Here is a 21,416-nt window from a genome sequence, read left to right on the forward strand (position 1 = left end):
CCCAGAAAACTACAAATCCCAGGATTCCACAGGATGGAACTGGCAGTCAAAATGGGGTCAAACTGGATTAATTCTGTAGTGTGGATGCAGTTGCTGTCATTTCATTGAGGGGGGAAAGAAGGGGAGGAAATCTAAACCATACACTGAAGTAATGTAATTAGGTTATATTGCCACTTTGTTGTTGTCCCTGCTGGAAATGCTCCTCTGTCTCTAAAAGTGTATGAGGTAAACATCCAGTAAGTCAGTGTGACTGATATCTGTATCTGGCCTTTTGGGAGGAGAAGGTGAGGAGCCATAGATCTTTCACTGTGGTTTGGTACACAGCTCCTTTGTTTCTTAAAATGCAGAGGAGCTCTGCCTGTTGAAGAAGTTGGCAACATCAGAAATTCCTTCCAATCCTTTAGTATTTTTTTTCATGTTTCAGAAAATGTTGCAGATTCCAAAATACACTCCTCTTTTTGTTCAATTTTTAATTCCATTTATTGATATTTAAGGCATTCTCATTTTAGACCAGGCGTTTTGCGAGGCCACCTCTCCCAGTTGAGGACCTCGCTTGGGGTGAGCATGCGCTTTAGGCGCCTTCGTTCCTTCAACTTTTTTTTTGCCCTTTCACAAAATGGTAGCGACAGTGGTTCCGCCATAACTCCCAATACCGGCAAAACGCCCTTGCTTTACGTCATTTCCTGTTTCCTTCAGGAGCATGCGCGTTTGCGCTGTCAACTTCTATCAAGGTAGAGGCGGGCGAGGCATACGTGCGCATGCGCGGTCTCCATTTGCCATTAGTAGATATGGCTGCCGTCAAAGCTTCCCCGCCACTGCGCATGCGTAGTCTCCTGCTCCCAGTGCCGTGCCCACAGTCAAGATGGTGGCGGCCTGAAGTGAGGAGGAGGAAAGAGGAGGCCCGCTGAGGCGGCGGTTGAGGGGCGCCGCGGGGTCGCCTTTTCCAGGCCGGCCCCTCATGCCCCGCCGCAGCCGCCCGGGATGCTCCGCTCCAGCGGCTTCTTCCGCGGCGTCGAGTGCCCTTTCGGGCAGGGCTGCGGGAGGCCCTACTGCCACTTCCGACACCCGCCGGGAGCCCCTCACGACGCCCAGGTCCCGGCCCCAGCCCCGGCGCCTCTCCCCCGGCGAGGAAGAGCGGCAGGTAAAGGGGCCGGCACTCTCTCCGCACACGCTCAGAGGCAGAGCAGCCTCGAGGGAATGGAGAAGGGGGAAGGCAAGGGCTGGCTGCCATGAAAGGCACTCTGCACATGCTCAGAGGCAGAGGAACGTCGAGGGCAGTGGGGACGGGGAAGGTGGAAGACAAGGATCGGTCTCAGAGAAAGGCACTCTGCACATGCTCAGAGGCACTTTGGAAGTGGGAAAGGGAAATGGGGGGGGGGTCAGGGAGAGGCCTTTGTTGTGGTTAAAGTCACTCTGCACATGCCCAGAGGCACTTCATTGGCGGGGTGGGGATGGAGAAGATGAAAGGCAAAGGTTGTCTTCAGAGAGGAAGGCTCTCTGCCGCTGCTCAGAGGCACTTCAAGGGTAGGAGTGGATGGAGAAGATGAAAGGCAGAGAAAGACACTCTGCACATGCTCAGAGGCGATTTGGAGGAGGGGTGGGAGGAGGAAATGAAGGGGGGCTCAGGGAGAGACGCTTTGTGGTTCAAGGCACTCTGCACATGCTCAGGGGCTCTTCAGAGGTGGGAGGGTCAAGAAGAAGCCTCGGTTGTTGTGGAAGGCATTCTGCACATGCCCAGAGGCACTACATTGGCGGGGTGGGGATGGAGAAGATGGAAGCCAAAGGCTGTCTTCGGGGGAAGGCACTCTGCACATGCTCAGAGATGCCTTGGCACCGGGAGGAAAAAATAGGGGGTCAAGGAGGGGCCTATGTTGTTGTTTCGAGGAACTCAGTCCATGTTCAGAAGCTCTCCAGGGGTGGGACTAGAGAAGAGGGAATACAAGGGTTGGTTTCAGAGGAAGGCACTCTCTGCAGAGGCTCAGGGGCACTTTAAGGTTGGTGGGGAGAAGATACAAAAGACAAGGAGAAAGGGACTTTGCGCATGCTCAGAGGGCGAGGGAGAGAGGAGTAGGGGGTCAGAGAGAGGCCTCTGTTGTGGTTAGAGGCACTCTGCACACGCTCAGAGGCATTTCAGAGGGAACGAAAGAGATGAAAGACAGGCCTCTCTTTCAATACCTAAGGTATAAATAGCTCCAGGGTTCCTCCAAGAGAGAAAGGGCCAGGTTTGGTCTCTGCTGCCCCAGAGAGGTCTAATGGTCTTCAGTTCCAGGAGGGCAGATTTTGGTTGAACATTGGAAGGAACTTCTGGCTTGGCAGCGGAACCAGGGACCCGAAAAAGATGGCGAGGTCTTCTTCTCAGGACATCTTCCAAAAGAGGATGGAGAGCTCCCTTCTGCGGATGCTTTAGATCAGAGATCCCCAGACTCTGCCCTTGGAGGGATTTTGGACTTCAGCTCCCAGAATCCCAGACTGTTGGCCAACATGGCAGAGGCTTCTGGGAGCCGAAATCCAAACATCTCTCAAAGGGCACAGTTTGGGGAACCACTGCTTTAGATGGAAATCTTGAGCGGAGAGGATGGAATCGATGGCCTTTGGGACCCTCTTTCCATGCTGGGATTCTATGGCTGCATCTAGACTGGAGAAATATCCTTGTTTGGTCCCAGTTTAACTGCCCTCTGGGCCCCACAACAAACTCCTACTCCCAGAATTCCATAGCCTTAGGCCAGGGCAGTTAAAACGGGACCAAACCAGGTTATTTCTCCAGTGTGGTTTGGACCTAAATGAAGATCTATAAACCCATAAGTCCTATTTATTTGGGAAATAAGTGGTTCCTTTGCTGTAAAGGGGAGTGTCTCTTTAAGAGCCGTGCGAAACTGACAGGGTTTCCTGGCTGCTCCTCTTTCCACTTCTGAGTTGTCTTTGCTGCCCAGAAACAGGCAACCATGGCTGGACGGTATGACATCTTTCCGTGTCCGGATGGCGGAAGGCTGCAGAGGAAATAATAATAATAATAATAATAATAATAATAATAATAATAATAAAGTGGGTGGAGAGCCTTTGGGGCAAAAGCATGAACAAATACCTCCGCTGCTTGCTGATACGCGAGAGCTCAGGTAACAAAGGCATCCCAGCTACAAAAGATGCAAATATTCTTTATTTATGTGGGTTGGGGAAGCAGAGGGTTTCTTCTGGGGAGAAATATGATTTTGGGAAGACTGTTCACTTGGGGTGAACTGGGACTCCCTTCCAGGCGAGTAGCTTTCTGGGTCCCCCTTTGAGAGGGTTGCTGAATTTGCAGACTTTCCCATTCCCTCCATGCAACAAGAAAAGAAAAAAATTAAAATCTACAAGTCTTCTTGGACCTTAAAAGCCTCTGTATGTCCATCACAGCACTTGCCCTAATAATACATTTGTCAGTCTTTTAAGATGACAGAAGAGTCATGGTGTTTTCCCCCCCCACTTCTGTACATTGATCTGGCTAATGTGCCGCTGAATGTGGAGAACTCATATTTGTATATTAGCATCCTTGGTTTTAACTTCTGGAATATCCCTATAAGAGGTGAGAAATTAATATTTGTAGCAATTATGTATCTCTTTCCTTCCATGGATTTGGTTTTCTGCTCCTGTTTTCTAAATAGGTTACTAAAATAATCTTTGCTTGGTGTGTGTGAGATGAAGGGGGGCAAGTTTGACGAATGTTCAAGCAATCTTCTCTTGAAGGTCTTTTTCTTGCTAATTATAGACGGCAGGTTCAGCTTTGAACTGCAGGTGTTCGGCATAAATGTCCCCGTCTCGTTTTTTAAAAAAAGAATATTAATGCAGATTTTGAATGGCTGAAACTTAGAAGAGTTTCTAAAGCTGCTTTTCACTTGTGTTTTCGGGAACATCTTGCTGAAGAATGTGCATGGCAGGGGGTTGAACTGGATGGCCCTTGCACTCTCTTCTATGATTCTATCTGGGGAGTCGTTTCCTCCTTCCTCCCCCCAGTAGACACTTGTTTTTAAGTTATGGGATTTGGGAAGTATATATAGATTTGAATTTTGTAAAAAGTTAGTTTCCAGTTAAAAGAAACTTCATCTGGCACACTGAGTGCTCTTGGGGTAAGGTGGAAGAAGAGAAATAATCTTTCGGTGGAAGGCAAGTGTGACAGATGCAAACCAAGCCTTTTGCCAAAGTCCTGGTAGTCTTACCTCTGTTGTTCAGGGGAAGGTCAGGAAAGTACAGACCTAAGAAACTGATGAAAGAACAAAAGAAAGAAAGAAAGAAAGGCTTTCTTGACGCTCTCAGAAGTTGTCTTTTTAATCTAGCTATTGAAATATTGTCTCAGTGAGCCAGTGTGGCATGAGCCTTAGGCTACAACTCTGGAGACCAAGGTTTGAATCTCCTCTTGGCCATGGACATCCATTAGGTGCCCTTGGGCAAGTCACACTCTCTCAGTCTCAGAAGAAGGCAAAGGCAACCCCCCTCTGAACAAATCTTGCCAAGAAAACCCTGTGATAGGTTCGCAGCAGAATTGCCATGAGTCAGAAATGACTTGAAGTCACACATCAACAAAATCGTATTTAAAAAAACTTTTCCTTTACTCCATAAGATACTATATTTAAGTGCATTTTATTTAAATTAGTTCCCATTTATCCAATATGTTAATAGTGAAAAGGCACCGTTAGAATTGATGCAGATTCTAATAACAAGCCTGACACAAACATTTTTGTTTCCTCTTCCTTCCACAGCATGCGGCTATGACCCTTACAACCCAGAACTTCCTAAACCTGCGGCCCAGAGTAGCAATGGTCTCTTGGAGGAGATCCCCGAACCAGCGGCTGGCATTCTGGAACTCGAACTGGTCAACAAAGCCATCGAAGCAGCGAAGGATGAATACGAGCGCGACAGGAAGAAGTACCAGGAACTGCTGGAGACGGCAAAAGAGTACAGCTCGTCGGAGACTCCGTTGCTCACTTCTGAGACTGATGGGTTAGCCACATCCAACACATTCCCTTCTCTGGAATATACCCCAGGGAACTACGATGCCTGTTGTAGCACTGACTACAACCCTACCCCTCTTACTGGGGCTGCTGTTAGTACATCTAGCAAATACACTTTGGATACTTTCAGTCCTGCCAAGTCTAAAGGCAGCTCTCTGGAATACGTGCCCACCATAGTCTCCCAGCCCAAGAAATATAGCACTTCCTCTGGGAACAGCAAATACGTCATTGACAACTCCAAGCCCTCAACCGATTTGGAGTATGACCCCCTTTCCAATTACTCCGCAAGGCTCTTGAGCAAAGCCAAAGAGCAGAAAGGGACCAAGCGCAAAAGAGGGGCTAACCATGGGGAAGCCTATTCTCCCTCGCTCAAGAAATTCTGCGACTCAGCTAGCACCCCTGAACCGGTGGCCAGGTTCTCAGACTCGGAAGAAGAACGTGAAGCAGCCTGTGTCTCCCCTCCAAAATCGAACTGTGGTGCGGAAAGCAAGCCCCCACAGAGGTTGGGAACCAACAAGAAAGTAACCCAGCAAGCAGGTACCAGTTCACGGGAGATGAAAGAGACAGCTGTGCAGTATGACATGGAGGACATTGAAACCCCTCTGGCAGCCCTTGTTGGAAAGTCCCCAAAAGAGGACCGCCCTAAGCTGTCAAAAGCACCTTCTGGTGAGGGTGGAAAAGAGGAAGAGAAGGGCAAAGGGGTGCCAAAAGACAAACTGAAGAAGAAAACGGCTGAGGGCTATAAGACAGAGAGAAAGAAAGACCATGGCAAAGAGAGCCACAAGGAGAAGGTGGAAGTGAAGGCAAACCACAGAAACGGGGAGAGGATGAAAGAGAAACACAGCAAGCGCCAAGTTGATGGGCAGAACAAGGAGCACGGCAAACTGAAATCTCCAGAAGAGGTCAGGGGTAAGGAGGAGAGCCTGGTCAAGAACAAAAAAACGAGCAAAAGTTCAGGCATTGAGAAAGTGGAAGGTGGTAAAAAAGCAAGCAAGCCTAAGCCTGCTGATCCGAAAAGGAAGGCAGAGTCGTCTAAGACAGAACAGAAAGATGGGAAGGGGAAGCGACCTTCTTCTGAGAAGCCCAAAGGGGGGCTGGCAATCTCGGTGGCCAAATGCAAGGGTAAACAGCGGGCTCTGAGCCATGTTGACCTCTTTGGGGATGAGAGCGGGGATGAGGTACAGGATGCTCAGCCCCCTCCTGTTGTGTTTCACAATGTGAGTTCGGACTCGGACGGGGATGATGGCTGTTCCCCTTTGCCCCGAGGTAATGGGGTGATGGGCGCCAAGCGTCCCAAGTTGTCCAAGGCACCCCCTTCATCATCATCCTCCTCTTCTTCCGATGATGTTGATTACTCCATCCTTGAGAGGGACCTGGACTTTGAATCTGACCCAATGGAGGAGTGCCTTCGGATTTTTAATGAGTCCACTGACATCAAAACGGAAGACAAAGGCCGGCTTGGCAAACAGGTGAAGGGTGTATGTATGTCTGGTTAAGCCAACATGGCATGGGAATTCCTAGCTCTGCATCCCAATCCCATGTGTGACAGTTCATTCAAGTGGTAGACAAAGCACTTGGGGCCCTCACTTCCCTAAATTTTTGGGGCCCTCACCTCCCTAAATCATCCTTTTTATAGCCAAATTTGCTTACCCTGAAAGCTCAAACACACACAGACATGCCTTTTCAAAACCAAAATTAGATTGATTAGATTAGATTAGAATTAGATTCTAGAACATGGCCACATAGCCCGAAAAACCCACAAAAAAACCTACAAAATTAGATTTCTGGCAGCTTCATTGCCAGGTTGAGCTAAGCAGCGCTGCACTCACAGCAGATCTTTTACTATCTCTCTGCTTTGTGTTTTGAACTGTAAAGACTTAAAGTCCTTTCTGAGTTTTAAACAGTAACGGTGAAGAAAAGTAAGATTACTTTTGGGCTAGACGTTGGCCACTCTGAAATAATAGATTAGAGATGTGACTGTGTCTATGGCAGAAGGGTGCATGTCTCCTAGACCTTTCAGTGTCAACTGGGTTTCTGACCCTCCTGAAACAGCCTCTTACCCATGGCTCAGATAGGTGCTGGTAGTCTTTGGTTATGCACCCATGTGCACCTTGGTTTTCCTCTGCTGTTTCAGTGGATGTGCCCTTTTGTGGCTTGATCATTATGGAATAGGTCTCTTTAAAAAAAACACATTTTGGGGTTAAAAAAAGCCACATGGCTCTTTTGGCAGATGTGCTCTTCATTCTCTCTCTCTGTTCCTACTTCAGTCATCAAAAGAGGAAGGGGTCGAGGAAAAGACAACCACACTCTTTCCTGGCCAGAGAAAAAGGATCTCTCACGTTGCGAAGCAAGAAAGCGTAAGTGGGTTTCAGAGTCCTGCCCAAGAAGATGTATCCTTTGGACTGGGCTTGGGTGCTAAGGTCCAGTCTTCCTCCATTTCTGCTCGTGATGGTCTGGACATATCCACAGATTTCACCCAGGGCATAGAAAGGGTGAGAATGTTGTATGTGAGATAGGCATGGGACAAAAGCTTTAAAACTGAGGGCAGAAAATTATCCCTGGTGGCGCAGTGGTTAAATGCCTGTACTGCAGCCATTCACTCAAAACCACAAGGTTGCGAGTTCAAGACCAGCAAAAGGGCCCAAGCTTGACTCAGGCTTGCATCCTTCCGAGGTCGCTAAAATGAGTACCCAGACTGTTGGGGGCAAATTAGCTTACTTGCTGTTCACCGCTATGATCTTTGGAATAGCGGTATATAAATAAAACAAATTATTATTATTAATTATTATCTTTGATGGTTATTGCTGTAACTGCAAGACAAGCCTAAAGCGCCCCTGTCACAGGCTTTTCTTGGTATGGTTTGTTCAGAGGGGAGTTGTCATGGCTTTCTTTTGAGGCTGAGTGTGTAACTTGCCCAAGGTCACCCAGTGGGTTTCCATGACTGAGCAGGGATTCAAAGCCTTATCTTCAGAGTTGTAGTCCAACATTCAAACCGTTACACCACACTGACTCTCCTATCTTTGACAGAGCCGCCTCAGTTTAGGCATGACGTGGAGAGTAGACATGGAGGAGGTTTTCCCCCTCTCTTGTAATAGTAGAACCCAGTGGGGTCATCCTCTGAGCCAAAATGATAGGGGAGTCAGGAGAGATAAAAAGAAGGACTTCTTCAACACAGGACACAGTTAAAGAGTGGAAGCCACTGCTATAAGGTTTAGGAACATTTGCCAATCTGGGCAACTTTTAACTTATTTATTTGTTTACTCAATTTATATCCTGTTTTTCTCCCAGAAATGAAGCAAACTACATCCTAGAGCCTATTTGATACAAATGTTTAAAAACCATTAAATAAACAATTTTATTGAAAGCACTAAATTAAAACAGTTTTAAAACACATTGAAATATAAGGCCCGAACAGACAGGCCAAAATAAATCTGCTTTGGGTCACTTTGGAGGTATGCTGTTTAAATTCTTCATGCGTCCTAAGAGGACTGGAGCGCCGTTTTAGCCTCTTAAGATGTGTTTGTCATTTAAACAGCATACCTCCAAAGTGACACAAAGCAGCCTTATTTTGCTCTGTCTGTTTGGGCCCATAGTTAAAAGGGTAAAAGCATAGTACACCCTGTTAGTAGATCCTTCTGCTATAGTGAGTTAAGAATTGAAGACCTATCTAAACAGAAAGTTCTTTGCCTGCTGGCGAAAAGGCAACTGAGAGGGGGCCAACTGAGTCTCCTGTGGCTGGGAATTTCACAACTTGGGAGCATAGTGACATGGTGTGAGTGTTGGTCTAAGACTCTGGGATACCAGGGTTCAAATCCCTTCTGAGCTACAGAAACCACTGTGTGACTTTGGGCAACACTTTCTCAGAGGAAAGCTGCAGCAAAACTTCTCTGACCCAATCTTGCCAGGATAATCCCACTCCGGGATCTCTGTAAGTCAGAAACACTTTGAACGTGCAGAACTAAAAGGTTCAGGGAAATGTATGTCAGAAGTTGTAATGGCTTCACGTTTTCACAAGGTGTCTGTGGATATGTTTGTTTGCCTCATCTGGCCATGCGCTCGTTGTTTCAATAAGCAAGGCCAGTGGTCAACACATTGTGCCTTCCACCTGACTGCATGTCTTCCACCTATTGATCCATTAAGACTGCCGTCCACCGCAACCTAGAGAGAGATAAGGGGCACTTGGGTGAAGTGGTTTGGAAAAATCCCATAACTCAAATATTTGCAGCTTTTTAGCAGTAATGCTGAGCTGCTTTGTTGAAAGAGTTTGTGTTTCAGATGGGGATGAGTAGAGATGTCAAAGCCAGAAAAAGAAACCCAGAAAAAAATAAATGTTTGCTTTCTGAAACCATTTTCCACTGGAAACAGTGCTGTCAAATCAGTACACTAAACTTTTGACTCTGGCCCCAGCTCTGCTACTTTTGTACTGTTTGATTCCCAACTCCTTCAGCTATGGCAAGGATCTTACCATTAGATATAGCATTTTTTTCAGAATTTCTGCCAAAATTAGGGAAAAAAGCACTGCCCCCACGCTTCAAAATTTCTAGAAATTTTGCATCTCTTAAGAAGGGATGTAATGACTTTAGCTTCTGCCTGTCATGCAAGTCAGGATGAGGGTGTAGGGTGCCCCTCCAATATGAGTGGTGCTGGAGTTCTCCCATAAGACAGTTTGGGAATGAACTGGTTGACCTGCACAAGGGGAGAGTTGTGTAGCTTGGGGTGTCTTCAGAGAGCCTTTTGCATTTTATGTAGGAGAGAACCAGGATGGGGTTTGTTGGTTTTATCCTTTTCTTTGTGGCCATCACTTTTGTTGCTGATCTTGGTGCCCAGTTCTAACCTGCCATGCTCCATCACTGCTTTCTCAGCAGCAATCTGCCCACTGCTTTCCCCTACAGGCTGAAGCCCCAAGCAAGCCAGTGATCCGCCCATACCGACCCCCAACAGCCCAGGAAGTCTGCTACCAGAGGATCCAACAAGCTCAGAAACAGGCCATGCAGCTAGCCCAGCAGCAACAGCAGCAAGCGCACATCAGACAGTTGCCTCCGAATCTCCAGAGACGCCCTTCCCTCGGGATGCACAAAGGGGAGAAGAAACGGATTGCCCACGTGCCTAATGCAGTTTCTCCTGTGGCGGTGAAGTCTGGTAGGTCAGCAATTCTGCGTCTGTCTTTTTTTTTTTCTGTTGGGGAAACTGCCTAAGTCTGTTAGATTTGGAAGTATTTTTCATTATGGCCCATTAATTGGCGTTCACAGATTTGCCCATCTCGTAATGATCAGCTATATTTATTATGAGCTGGTCATTGATTCTCCCCATGGAAGTTTTTCACTGTTCTGAAAGCTTAGAGCAAGCTCTTGGAGATAGGCTCCATTCTCAGTTTTGTTTTTTGTTCCGCTCTGCCTCTCTGTTACTTCAGCCCAGGGAAGTCTCAAGAAAACTCTTCCGCCTGGGATCACTGTACCTTCCAAAAGTGCCGACCCTGTGTCCTTGAAAGCTCGTACACTCGCTGGCATGGCATCCAAGACAACATCCACAAATACCCCCAAAAGGGTTGCTCATGCTCCCACGCTGCAGGTATATTGTTTATTCAAGGCAATCAAAAGCATTATTGCTTTTATTCTTAGCAGGGTCTAAAAGCAGTGCACAGCAAGTAGATTCTTTAAAAACATGCTTAAAACAATTTGGGGCAAGAAACAGGTTTGAAATCAGTTTGCAACTTTTTTTTTTGGTGGGGGGGGGGGGGAGATAATCAGGCCCATTCCCATTTCTGATCCATAATTTGGGGAGTACCTGCAGTGACATGGTTTCTCAAGCATCCCATTTTGCTCCCATTTCTGTCTCCAGAGTGCGACTTTAAAAAGGCCGGTCATTCCCACAGAGTTTGGTGCAAAAGTCCCCACCAACATCCGGCAGAGGTACCTCAACCTCTTCATTGATGAGTGCCTGAAGTCATGCTCTTCACAGCAGGAAGCGTTTGACAAGGTTTGTGTCTCAAGAGGGCAGGAGATGTTTTTTTGGGGTGGGTTGGGGGCAGAGAATTCTAAATGAAAAGAACTGTTCACAAGCCAGAAAACTGCTTTATAACAGTAATACATTCTTAGTCACACCCTCATCCCAAAGGCTTTTCTTGTGTGTGCCCAAGAGGGAGTGGTGGACTAGGACTCTGGAGACCAAGGTTCAAATCCCCACTCAGTCATTGGGTGACCTGGAGCAAGTCACGCATTCTCAGCCTCAGAGGAAAGCAAAGGTAAACCCTCTCTGAACAAATCTTGCCAGGAAAATCCTGTGATCAGTTCGCCTTAGTGTCACCATAATGACTTGAAGGCACATCACAACAACCAGAAAAATGTGTTTCACAAAATAAAATTGGGTTGTCACAAAACCAAAAATGCAAACCTCTAGGGCTAAAACACACCTTATTTGAAAAATAAATAAATCACACCTTATTTTTGGCCAAAGTCTTCTTTTAAAAAACAAAACAAAAAACAGAAGTGACCTCATGGTCACTTTAGATTTCATGTTGAGGGGTCAGTGTGGTCTGGTTGCATTGTGTGGCTGAAGGAATGTTGGAAGTGATCACTTGGAAGGAGTTGTTAAGAAAATCCCCAGGACAAAACCAGCAGCCTTTCCCCTAATAATTACTGAAGGGGCAATTGCTGGCAAGAAAAGCGTGTCCAAAGGAGGGCGACTAAAATGGTGAAAGGTCTGGAAGCCATGCCCTGTGAGGAACGACTTAGGGAGCTGGGGATGTTTAGCCTGGAGAAGAGAAGGTTAAGAGGTGATATGATAGCCCTGATTAAATATTTGAAGGGATGTCATATTGATGAGGGAGCAAGCTTGTTTTCTGCTGCTCCAGAGACTAGGACCCGGAGCAATGGATGCAAGCTCCAGGAAAAGAGATTCCGCCTCAACGTTAGGAGGAACTTCCTGACAGTAAGGGCTGTTCGGCAGTGGAAGACAATTCCTTGAAGTGCAGTGGAGTCTCCTTCCTTAGAGGTCTTTAAACAGAGGCTAGATGGCCATTTATTTGGGATGCTTTGATTTAGATTTCCTGCATGGCAAGGGGTTGGACTGGATGGCCCTTGCGGTCTCTTCCAACTCTACGATTCTATGATTCTAAGAAGGAGCAGACTCATGGCAGTCCCCAGTTTCTGCTCTTGGCCGAACCGCAGGCTTGTCCTAACAACTGGGCTCACATTTCAGCCTGAAAACTACTGGTCTCAAATTCTCAACTGGATTGCCATCAAGGTTCTTATTTTAGTTGGTTTCTATAGCCAAGGGGCAAAAGCATCTGTCTGCCAAAACCCAAAGTGCTGACAGTGATGCCATTTGTAGGCCTTGTCGGAGGAGAAAGTGGCATATGACCGGAGCACCAGCCGGAACATCTACCTGAACGTGGCCGTGAACACCTTGAAGAAGCTGAGAAGCCTGCTTCCCAGTCCCTCGCAAGATGCTCACAGTATGTACCACCTCTGATTTTCAACATCAGAACTTTTGCTTCATTGCTGCTTCTTATGTCCCCCAAATCTGCGTTCTCAGGCCTTTTGACTGTGTATGTAACAATGTTTGCCTGTCCTGACAGCTATCTCCCTATAGCCTTTTAAACTGATTTTCTTTGAGATCTGCCTTGGATTTCATTCTGGGAAAAAGGCAGTATACAAATGAAATAGATAGACAGACAGACAGACCACACCACAAGGTGTGTGACCTGTTTCTGGATGCAATCCCAGGGATGTTTTTTCAGCTTTAAAGCTCTCTCGGAGATGAAAGCACAGTGCGTTAGTTTCGAAACACTCAAGTACAAACCTGTTTATTTCCGTCATCTTGATAGCACGCTTGTTAACATACCCCTTTTGTGCCTGTCTTTCCCATCTAGAGGCCAGCAACCGGAAAGTGGTTTCTCACGAAGCCATGCTGGGAGGGAAATTGGCAGCCAAGACAAGCTTCTCCTTTAACCGCACTACACCTTTGCGGGTGGAAGACCTGACAGGTATGTCTCTTTTCGGGTTAAGTGCATGGTCACTTCTGGGGCAGTTTTTCTCTCTGACTACTGTCTTCCACTTTTCTGTGTCTTTCATGACGATTGTGTGATGTGAACAAAGAAATGTTTCCTAGCTTTTTTCATCCTCAGGGCCTACCTTGTACCGAAGACTCAAGGAGTATCTCATGACAGAGGATGATCTGAAACTGCATGGCTACCCCTTGCCGTGTCCTGAGAAACCAGGCCGTGCTGTTGTCTTCACTGTGGAAGAGAAGAAAACCCCGGAGAGTGAGTTTTCCTGGATCTGAGCCAGGCGTGGAGAGAGCTTTCGGGATTATGAGTAGCTGATCCTTATCCCAAGATGCGTGTGGGTGGGGATGAAGTTCAGATTTGCATAGAATCATGGGATCATAGAGTTGGAAGCGCTGTCCGACATCCCTCTGAGTTCCTATTAATTCCTGTGTTTTGATTCCTGTTTCAGTTATCTACTGCCACAAGGGAGTGAAGTCACAGAGCATCCCCCCTTTGACATTTGTGGTGTTTGATATTGAATAAATGTCATATTCTCCTTCCACCTTGTACCATTAATATCAATTTTATAAGAAGTGTGGGACAGGAGAAACAAACAGTGGATCTGCGGAGCTGTTGTTGTTAGCTGCCCTTGAGTCAACCTCGACACATGGCAACCCTGTAGATGAGACATCTCCAAGACTCCCTGTTTTCTACCGCTCTTCTCAAGTCTTACAGGCTCATGCTCATGATCTCCCTAATTGACTCTATCCATCTGGTGTGTGGTCTTCCTCTCTTTCTTCTGCCCTCAACCTTTGCAAAGAATCCCCACAAACTTGGAATCCCAGCTGCTGTAGTCTCCATTTCAGAGGAAGGAACTGTGCAAACCACCTCTGAGTATTCCTTGCCTAAGTGAACCCTGTGAAATTCATAGCGTTGCTATAAGTTGGCTTGAAGAACCATACACAGAAACATGAAGTTGAAGGTTTCGCTGCCAGCATCCATAGTTTTTTTGTGGGTTTTTCGGGTTGTGAGGTCGTGTTCTAGAAGAGTATATTCCTGACGTTTTGCCAGCATCTTTCTCTGAAAAACCCACATAAAACTATACACAGAAACCTGTCCCTATTATTTCCATGTTATTTTTTCCTTTGGTACCAAATTTTCTATTAAAGAAGCAATGCCCAAGGATACTTCTACATAATTAGCTGAGGTATTACCCCAACCTCCCCTCACACTTTTTTGAGAATGTAAAAAATAGTCATAAACCTTTCACCGAGCAAAAATCTATTTACACACATAATCCTCTTCATATATATATTATTTTTTTTTGGTTTGTTTTGGGTACTTCAAGGTTCTTGCAGAATTTGCTGCCGTTGCGGCACTGAGTACATGGTGACGCCATCTGGGAACTGTGTCCGTAAAGAAGAATGCGTCCACCACTGGGGGAAGTTACGCAAGCAGAGAGGTACTTAAATTTACCATTTTTCAAAAATCCAATCTTTCCTCCAGAATATTCTGGAGTTGGACTTGAATTCCAGTTCACACTCCGCCCTTGATGCCTGTTGTTGTTTGCAACTGCTAAACTGCTACTGCTGTGAATCCTAAATGCTTTCAAGTCAATATAGCACTTAATTACTCTGGAAGAGACTGATTTTTCTGTTGCACTTGGTTTCCTCTACCTTCCTTACCATTTTCCCCTTTAGTGCCGTGTTCCCAAGGATTTAAACTGGAACCTATCCCCAAGTCCTTGCCAAAAGGCAGTGTTTATATATATGCAGAGCTTGGGAAAGTTGTCGCTGAAGGTATTTTTTCTCCTTGTTCTCAGTTCCAGGTGGCTGGGAAACACATTATAACTGCTGTTCTGGAGCAGTGGGCTCTCCTGGCTGCCAAGTCGCAAAAGTAAGCAATACATTGCAGAGAATCGGGTGTAGCAGAAGCAGATTGTTACAAGCCTGTGGCTAAAACAGCACTGAAGCAGTGAGGCCGTAAATCTACTGTAACTAAAGAAATGTAACTAAAACACTGTCCCAGGGCCCTTTTACACTAGGAGAGAATTGCCACAAATCAGACTTGGCATGAACGCACATGAGAGACAACCACCTGCTGTGGGATGTGCTGTATTCCCAACCCTGTGGTATGGCTTTGCTGATCTTGGCACTACTTTTCCTATAATAACTCCCCTTCTTTCTTCCCCAAGCAACACGTCCATGATGGCCGCAAAGAAAACCTGGAGGGTTTTGTCAAGACCTTTGAAAAACTGCCCAGCAGAGATGGCTATCCGGGCATCTATGCCTTAGACTGCGAAATGGTGAGTGGAAGTCAGAGGATGAGGTGGGTGTGAGGGTGGCCATTTAACCAGGGATCTGTGTATTGGGGAGAGAGAAAAAGGAATACCATCTTGTGTTCAAGCAATCCACTTGTTTCCCATAGTGTTACACCAAGCAGGGCCTGGAGTTGACACGAGTCACTGTGATCGATGCAGACTTAAAAGTAGTCTATGACACCTTTGTCAAGCCAGACCACAAAGTTGTGGATTACAACACCAGGTAGGGCCCTCTTTACATCACCACCTATGTGTCAAACAGCTCTTAATGTCTGGAAGCTCTGCTTCATATTTAGTCAGGATCTCCTTTCTTGTAAATCAAATCCATTGATTTGAGTCCTATCCTCCAGCATTCTGTGCCAAGCCAGACCAAGAACAGAAAGTTATGGCATAGAATTTCCTCTGTTGGTGGAGCATGGGCTTTGTACTCTGAAAGTGAACATTTGGGGAGATGCGAAGAAGAAGTGGGCATTAGAAACAGCTCACGGGAATGTTTTTTCTCTCTATGGCCAACACTGATCTTAACTTGGCGGTAGGTTTTCAGGTGTGACGGAAGCGGATCTGGAAAATACCTCCATTAGCATCCGGGATGTCCAGGCTGTCCTTCTTAGCATGTTCAGCGCAGACACGATCCTCATCGGGCATAGCTTGGAAAGCGATTTGTTTGCACTGAAGGTAAATGAAACAGGGATCTGCTTTCCCTGCATGAGTAGAGCTGGAAACTGATACCTTGGCTGGGGAGGGGTGTCCTTTCTGCTCACCCCCAAAAGTCTTGGCTGGAGATAATATGCCTCCTTTCTACCCCATAAAACCCTGCCCCATCGACACCTCCGCAGGCAACAGTGTTTTCTGTGCAGAAAATAGTATTTCAACCCAGAAATATTATTTTCTGGGCAGAAAAAGTGCTGTTTCCTGCCACATGCAAACTTGGTATAGAATAAGTCTCTGATTATTCATGGGCCTTGAAAACTGGTTTTTGAAGGCTTTCTCATGGCAGGAAGACAGTTGCTGCAATGACATGCTGCTTGCTTTGTCCAGAAAATTAGTGGAGAATTGCTAGCCTTGATAACAGGGAGGGAGAAAGGAGCTAATCCCCCCCTCTTTTCACCCAGCTCATTCACTGCACGGTGGTGGACACGGCTATCGTCTTCCCTCACCGTCTGGGACTGCCCTATAAGCGTGCACTGCGCACCTTGATGGCGGACTACCTCAAGCGCATCATCCAGGACAGCGGTAAGACTTGCAGGCAGGAGAGGAGGACCGTTGCCGGAAGAACAGGTGGCATTTTCCTTCAGTCTCTTAATGTCTAGCTTTGCAGAGAGTGAGACACTGAGAAGACTTCTGTTGGGCTACCCAAGAAAGTACAGGCATATTAAAGTTGCTTAAGTTAATTAAGTACATTGAATAAATCATCACATTAAAAGAGAAGAAAAGAATTGATAAGATTAAGGCCCAAAGACTTTAATATAAAACCATGTTTTTTAATTTGATGCATAAGAGACAGACATGGGTGCCTCTGTATTTAAAGGTGGCTCTGTTGTATCACCTCATAGTCTCTTCTCCAGGGTGAGTTGTTGCTGCTGCTAGTCATTTCAGACTTAAGGAGAACTTCTCACAGGGTTTTCTTCGCAGGATTTGTTCAGAGGGGGTTGCCTTTGCCTTCCTCTGAGGCTGAGAGAGTGCGACTTGCCCAAGGTTGCTCTATATGTTTCTGTGATCGAACGAGAATTCAAATTCTGGTCTTCAAAGTCCTAGTCCAATGTTCAAACCCTTATACCACTTGCTTTTCTCGTTCTTGGCAGTGGAGGGCCATGACTCCAGTGAGGACGCCCGGGCCTGTATGGAGCTGATGATCTGGAAGATCAAGGAAGACGCCAAAGTGAAGCGGTGACAGACACCCTGCTGTCCCTCTCCTTTCCCCATCTGTTGGCACAGTGCAATAAGACAAACTTCCGGAAGGAAGGAAGGAAGGTTACTCTCCAAACAGCAGGGCCCTTCCGGACTTTCCCCCTCATCAGGAATTGGGAGGAAGCTGCTGCTGCAGCTGTTTTTGGCTGGTGTAGCGACAGGTCACCTGTGCTCCCCAGGCACGCTGCCAGGGTGAAACGCATGCTGCTCCCTGCAAGGTTGGCCAGGATGCTGCCCTTCCGAGCAAGATTTGGAAAAGGGGGTATTTGGAGGCAGACCTGTCTGAGAAAGCCGGAATAAACCCCAGAGGCACTGAACTTGTTTCCTCCTTTCTCCCACCCCATCCTATTTATGAATTTTAAACTCTAGCTTCTAGTTTAGGTTCTTAATTTAACTGGGCATGGTGGCAGCCGGTGCAGGAGTCGGCTGTGGCATTGTGGCCTGGGCAGAAGGGAGTTACGGCACGGTTGGTGGGGCAGGAAGGATACGTGTGAGCTGCGAATGGATGAGATAGGGCAGAGAAGAAGGTAACCATAACATATCTTATATTTTCCAATCTGCAGGGCGGCTGGCCTTCTCAAACATCAGGGATGCATCTACACTGTGCAAATAATGAAATCTGACACCATGTTTAAGTGCTGGTGCTCCGGGGCATTGAAGTTTTGCGAGGTCTTTTGCCTTTGCTGCCAAGGACTTCTGGTGCCTCGTAAACCTACATATCCCAGGATCCCATACAATGGGGCCATGGCAGTTAAGGTGTCAAACTGCATTTTTCCTACTGTGTAGATGCACCCTAGAAGATAATACTCCTTTCTTGTGCCCCTGGCTTTCATTGCCCAGGCTGGGGCAACAGATCTGAGGTCAGTCCGGTGTGGAAATCAAGGTGAAGTTCAGTCTTAAAGAGTATCCTTCCCTTGATACTACCAGATAATATTTGCTGGCCTTCCAATTCCCATTCCTTCAAAGTCGCCCTTACCTGACACGAGCATAAATGCATTATATGATTTAGAAATGGAATGTGTGAGGCCCTCGTTGACGGTTGCCTATAAAACCAAGGTTGCTCTTTTTTATTGCAGGCTCATACCGGTTTATATAGCATAGCTTCCCCTCTGCTAAAGAATCATAGGAGTTGTAGTTTAGTAAGAGAGCTCCCCAAGAATTAAAAAACCTGGGATAAGAGAACAAGCATTATGTTTATATTCTTTATAAGTCTCTGCCTTGCTTCTCTGTTGTCTTTCTTAACCAGAAGACACAGGCACAGAAAGCCAGGTCTTTTCATTTTGCAAGAAAAATGCAGCGTTGGCGACCACCGTTTCCGCCTCTGTAGTTGCCCACTTTCCCCCGGCTGCGATTCCCTTCTCGTTTTGTAATAAAACTGTACAGTAACAAAGTGGTGGACTTTGTACATGCCCAACTGCATACCAGGTTAACACTATTTTGTAAATGTTTCTTTTTTAAACAACGATATTAAAAAAAAAAAAATCCTAACTGTTTTTCCAAGTGTGATGGTTGTTGAAAATATATCCTACTGTCCTGACCAGATTCTTCTTACCTCCAAAAAGTGTAAGTGGGCTAAACCCAAATTTTCCAAACCTGGGACTTAATCTGCACAAAATTCGCCAATGGGTTTCACTTGGGTTTTTGTCCAGAAAAACAACATCTTACGTCCAGAAAACAATGTTTCTCCACCCAGAAAATAGCATTCTGCAAACGGGAAAATTATTTCCTGAGCCTGTTGTTTTCTGTGGGGGAAAAAAACAAGTTTTTGTAGAATAAGTCAGAAGCTGTGAAGATGCTTTTCACTTCATGGTCTTAGGAAAGGCCACACAGATTGTTTAATTCTACTTTCATCTTCTCTCTTAATGGTATTCTTTTTAAAATTGTAAGCTGCTTTTGGTACCAACTTTGGGGATAAAACGGGATATAAATAAATCTAAGAATAAGAAACAGTCTGTACAGAAAAAAAAATTCTGCACAAAATAATTATTCCACATGTGAATTTTGCATAGAATCCTGAACTGTGAAGATGTTAAACAGTTTATGATTGAGGCTCCATCCTAACGGATCCTGGGATTTGTAGTTTTGTGAAGCACCTGTGCTCTTTGGCAGAGGAGGCTATAAAAGACCCAGTGAAACTACAAGTCCTAGGAGTACATCAGATGGAGCTACAGCATTTAAAAGGGTGTCAATCCACATTATTTCCAGAGTGCAGGTGCACCCAAATGCCAAGACTCCTCAGGATGGAGCTGCAACGCTTAAAGTGGTATCAAACTGCATTATTTCTACAGTGTGGATGCATCCTACTTCTATGATGATGATAGACAAGAAGGAGTGTGCAAAAACACGACATTGGTTTTGCCACAGCTGTTGTGTCCGTGAACCACATCTTCAGAAGAGCTAAAGGTGACACTTGGCTGATCTGGCTTTCTCCATGGCATTGTGTTAACAAGTCTTTCCATTTGCATATCTCTCGGTGTACTTGGGTAGACACAATTCAAACCCACTGTGTCCCCCCCCCGCCCCCCGGGTGAGGGGCTCTGTGAGAACCGGCTTCTGATCCCTTCTCAAACCTCTCATTGTCTGGTTATTGATCAAGGTCCCAGGCCTCCCTCTTTGCACATGAAGCATCCTCATAATCCTGTAAAAGGTGGATGGTTCATTATTATAATTCGGAAGCCATTCAAGAGGAAGGCCTTATGAGGATGATGGGAACTGTCCTCCAAGACCCCTAACACTGACATTCAAGTCACCAATAAATTTACATAAATGTATATGTATATATAACTGGATATATAATATATATGTGTGTGTGTATATATATAAACTATTATGTATGTGTGTGTGTATATATACACACACACGCACACATATATATGTATAAAATTATATATATATATATATATATATATATATATATATATATATACTGTATAATATATATGTGTGTGTGTGTGTGTATACAACTGTATATGTAATATGTATAAAGGCACATGACAACAAGACTGACATACACACACACATACACACATATACAAAATTCTATATACACAGTTATATATAATTATATACACTTGCAAGTCACTCTCAGGGCCATGCTAACCCGATATTATATATATATATATATATATATATATATATGAGAGATAGGGTCGCCATAAGTCGGAAACAAATTGAAGGCATAAGACAACAAGAACAATAGATATACAGTACGCACAAACATATAACCACATATACATAATGTATATATACATGCCTATATATGAGCACTGATGGACATTGCAGTCCATGAGAAGAGGCACATGGGTCTTGTGGTGCGTCAGATACGTTCCTTGCTTTGCTTTATATAGGAATTGCAACAGAAGCCGCCTAGAAACAAGGCTATTATCAGGAATCCCAGCAAGACTGCTGCCAAGATTAACTGGTTTGCTATACAATATTTCCAGGATTGATTGACAGCTGTCTTCCCCGTTTCTCTTTGCTTTGCTTCGAGGCGGGAAGAAAGAAACAACGGAGGAGAAATAATGTCACAAGTCTTTGGGGAAAGCGGCACGGAACCGCAACGTACGAGCGACCGTCCGTGCCAAATTTAATTAAGAACTAAATCAAAATTAAAAACAATTAAAAAAATAATAACATCAGACCTGAATAAAGGAAGGAAGTTCTCCAATATGCTTCTATACTTAACTTCCCTCTTTTATCGGAGAATATAATCCACGTAACTTCAATATCCACTTTACATAATCTACGAAATTTAATCCTATTACCCATCTTTTTATATCCTTATGGCCTTGTCATCTTAAACCTTGTAATCCAGCCCCCGTCAAGTATGATTTAACTGACCATAATCTAAATAACCATCCTGTATCTACTCATCAATCTATAATATCTAGTTATATACACAACTGAATATAGAGTCACACATCATAACAAACCTTACCAGCCTTACACATCTTAATATTACTCGGTCACTGCAATACATCTATTAGGTTTCCCTTCTTGTCGTACAGAGGAGGTCCATACGTTCCATTCCATATAAAAATTTACTAATGTATCATATTTCATTATCCATTTCATACATCTCATACAATTTTATTTTCCATTCATCTATAGACAGAATCTCCTCGGATTTTCAATATCTAGTGTACAGAATTCTGGCCACAGTTATTGCCAAAAAATCACTTTACCGTTTGTTCTTTCCATCTCATTGTTGTCTATTATA

At 45.3% G+C, this 21,416-nt stretch overlaps 1 protein-coding gene across 4 annotated transcripts; it reads left to right on the plus strand.

Moving 5' to 3' along the window:
- Positions 1-854: 854 nt before the first annotated feature.
- Positions 855-17,514, plus strand: REXO1 (RNA exonuclease 1 homolog). 4 transcript variants are annotated; one of them, XM_089535483.1, is made up of 16 exons: positions 855-1,141; positions 4,731-6,451; positions 7,250-7,339; positions 9,875-10,121; positions 10,393-10,550; positions 10,821-10,958; positions 12,312-12,435; positions 12,853-12,966; positions 13,108-13,245; positions 14,318-14,431; positions 14,792-14,865; positions 15,164-15,274; positions 15,397-15,512; positions 15,826-15,964; positions 16,402-16,522; positions 17,092-17,514. In XM_089535483.1, the coding sequence occupies exons 1-16, from the start codon at positions 982-984 to the stop codon at positions 17,178-17,180; spliced, it is 3,654 nt and encodes a 1,217-aa protein (XP_089391609.1). In that variant the 5' UTR covers positions 855-981; the 3' UTR covers positions 17,181-17,514. The 4 variants fall into 4 exon arrangements, with proteins under 4 accessions (XP_089391609.1, XP_089391612.1, XP_089391613.1 ...); XM_089535484.1 differs by lacking the exon at positions 855-1,141 and adding an exon at positions 3,389-3,559; XM_089535486.1 differs by lacking the exons at positions 16,402-16,522; positions 17,092-17,514 and having other exon boundaries at positions 15,834-15,958.
- The last annotated feature ends 3,902 nt before the right edge of the window (positions 17,515-21,416 follow it).

This window comes from Sceloporus occidentalis, unplaced genomic scaffold (assembly GCF_023333645.1).
Source record: "Sceloporus occidentalis isolate IW3139 unplaced genomic scaffold, rSceOcc1.0.p SCAF_8, whole genome shotgun sequence".
NCBI classification, from domain to species: Eukaryota; Metazoa; Chordata; class Lepidosauria; order Squamata; family Phrynosomatidae; genus Sceloporus; species Sceloporus occidentalis.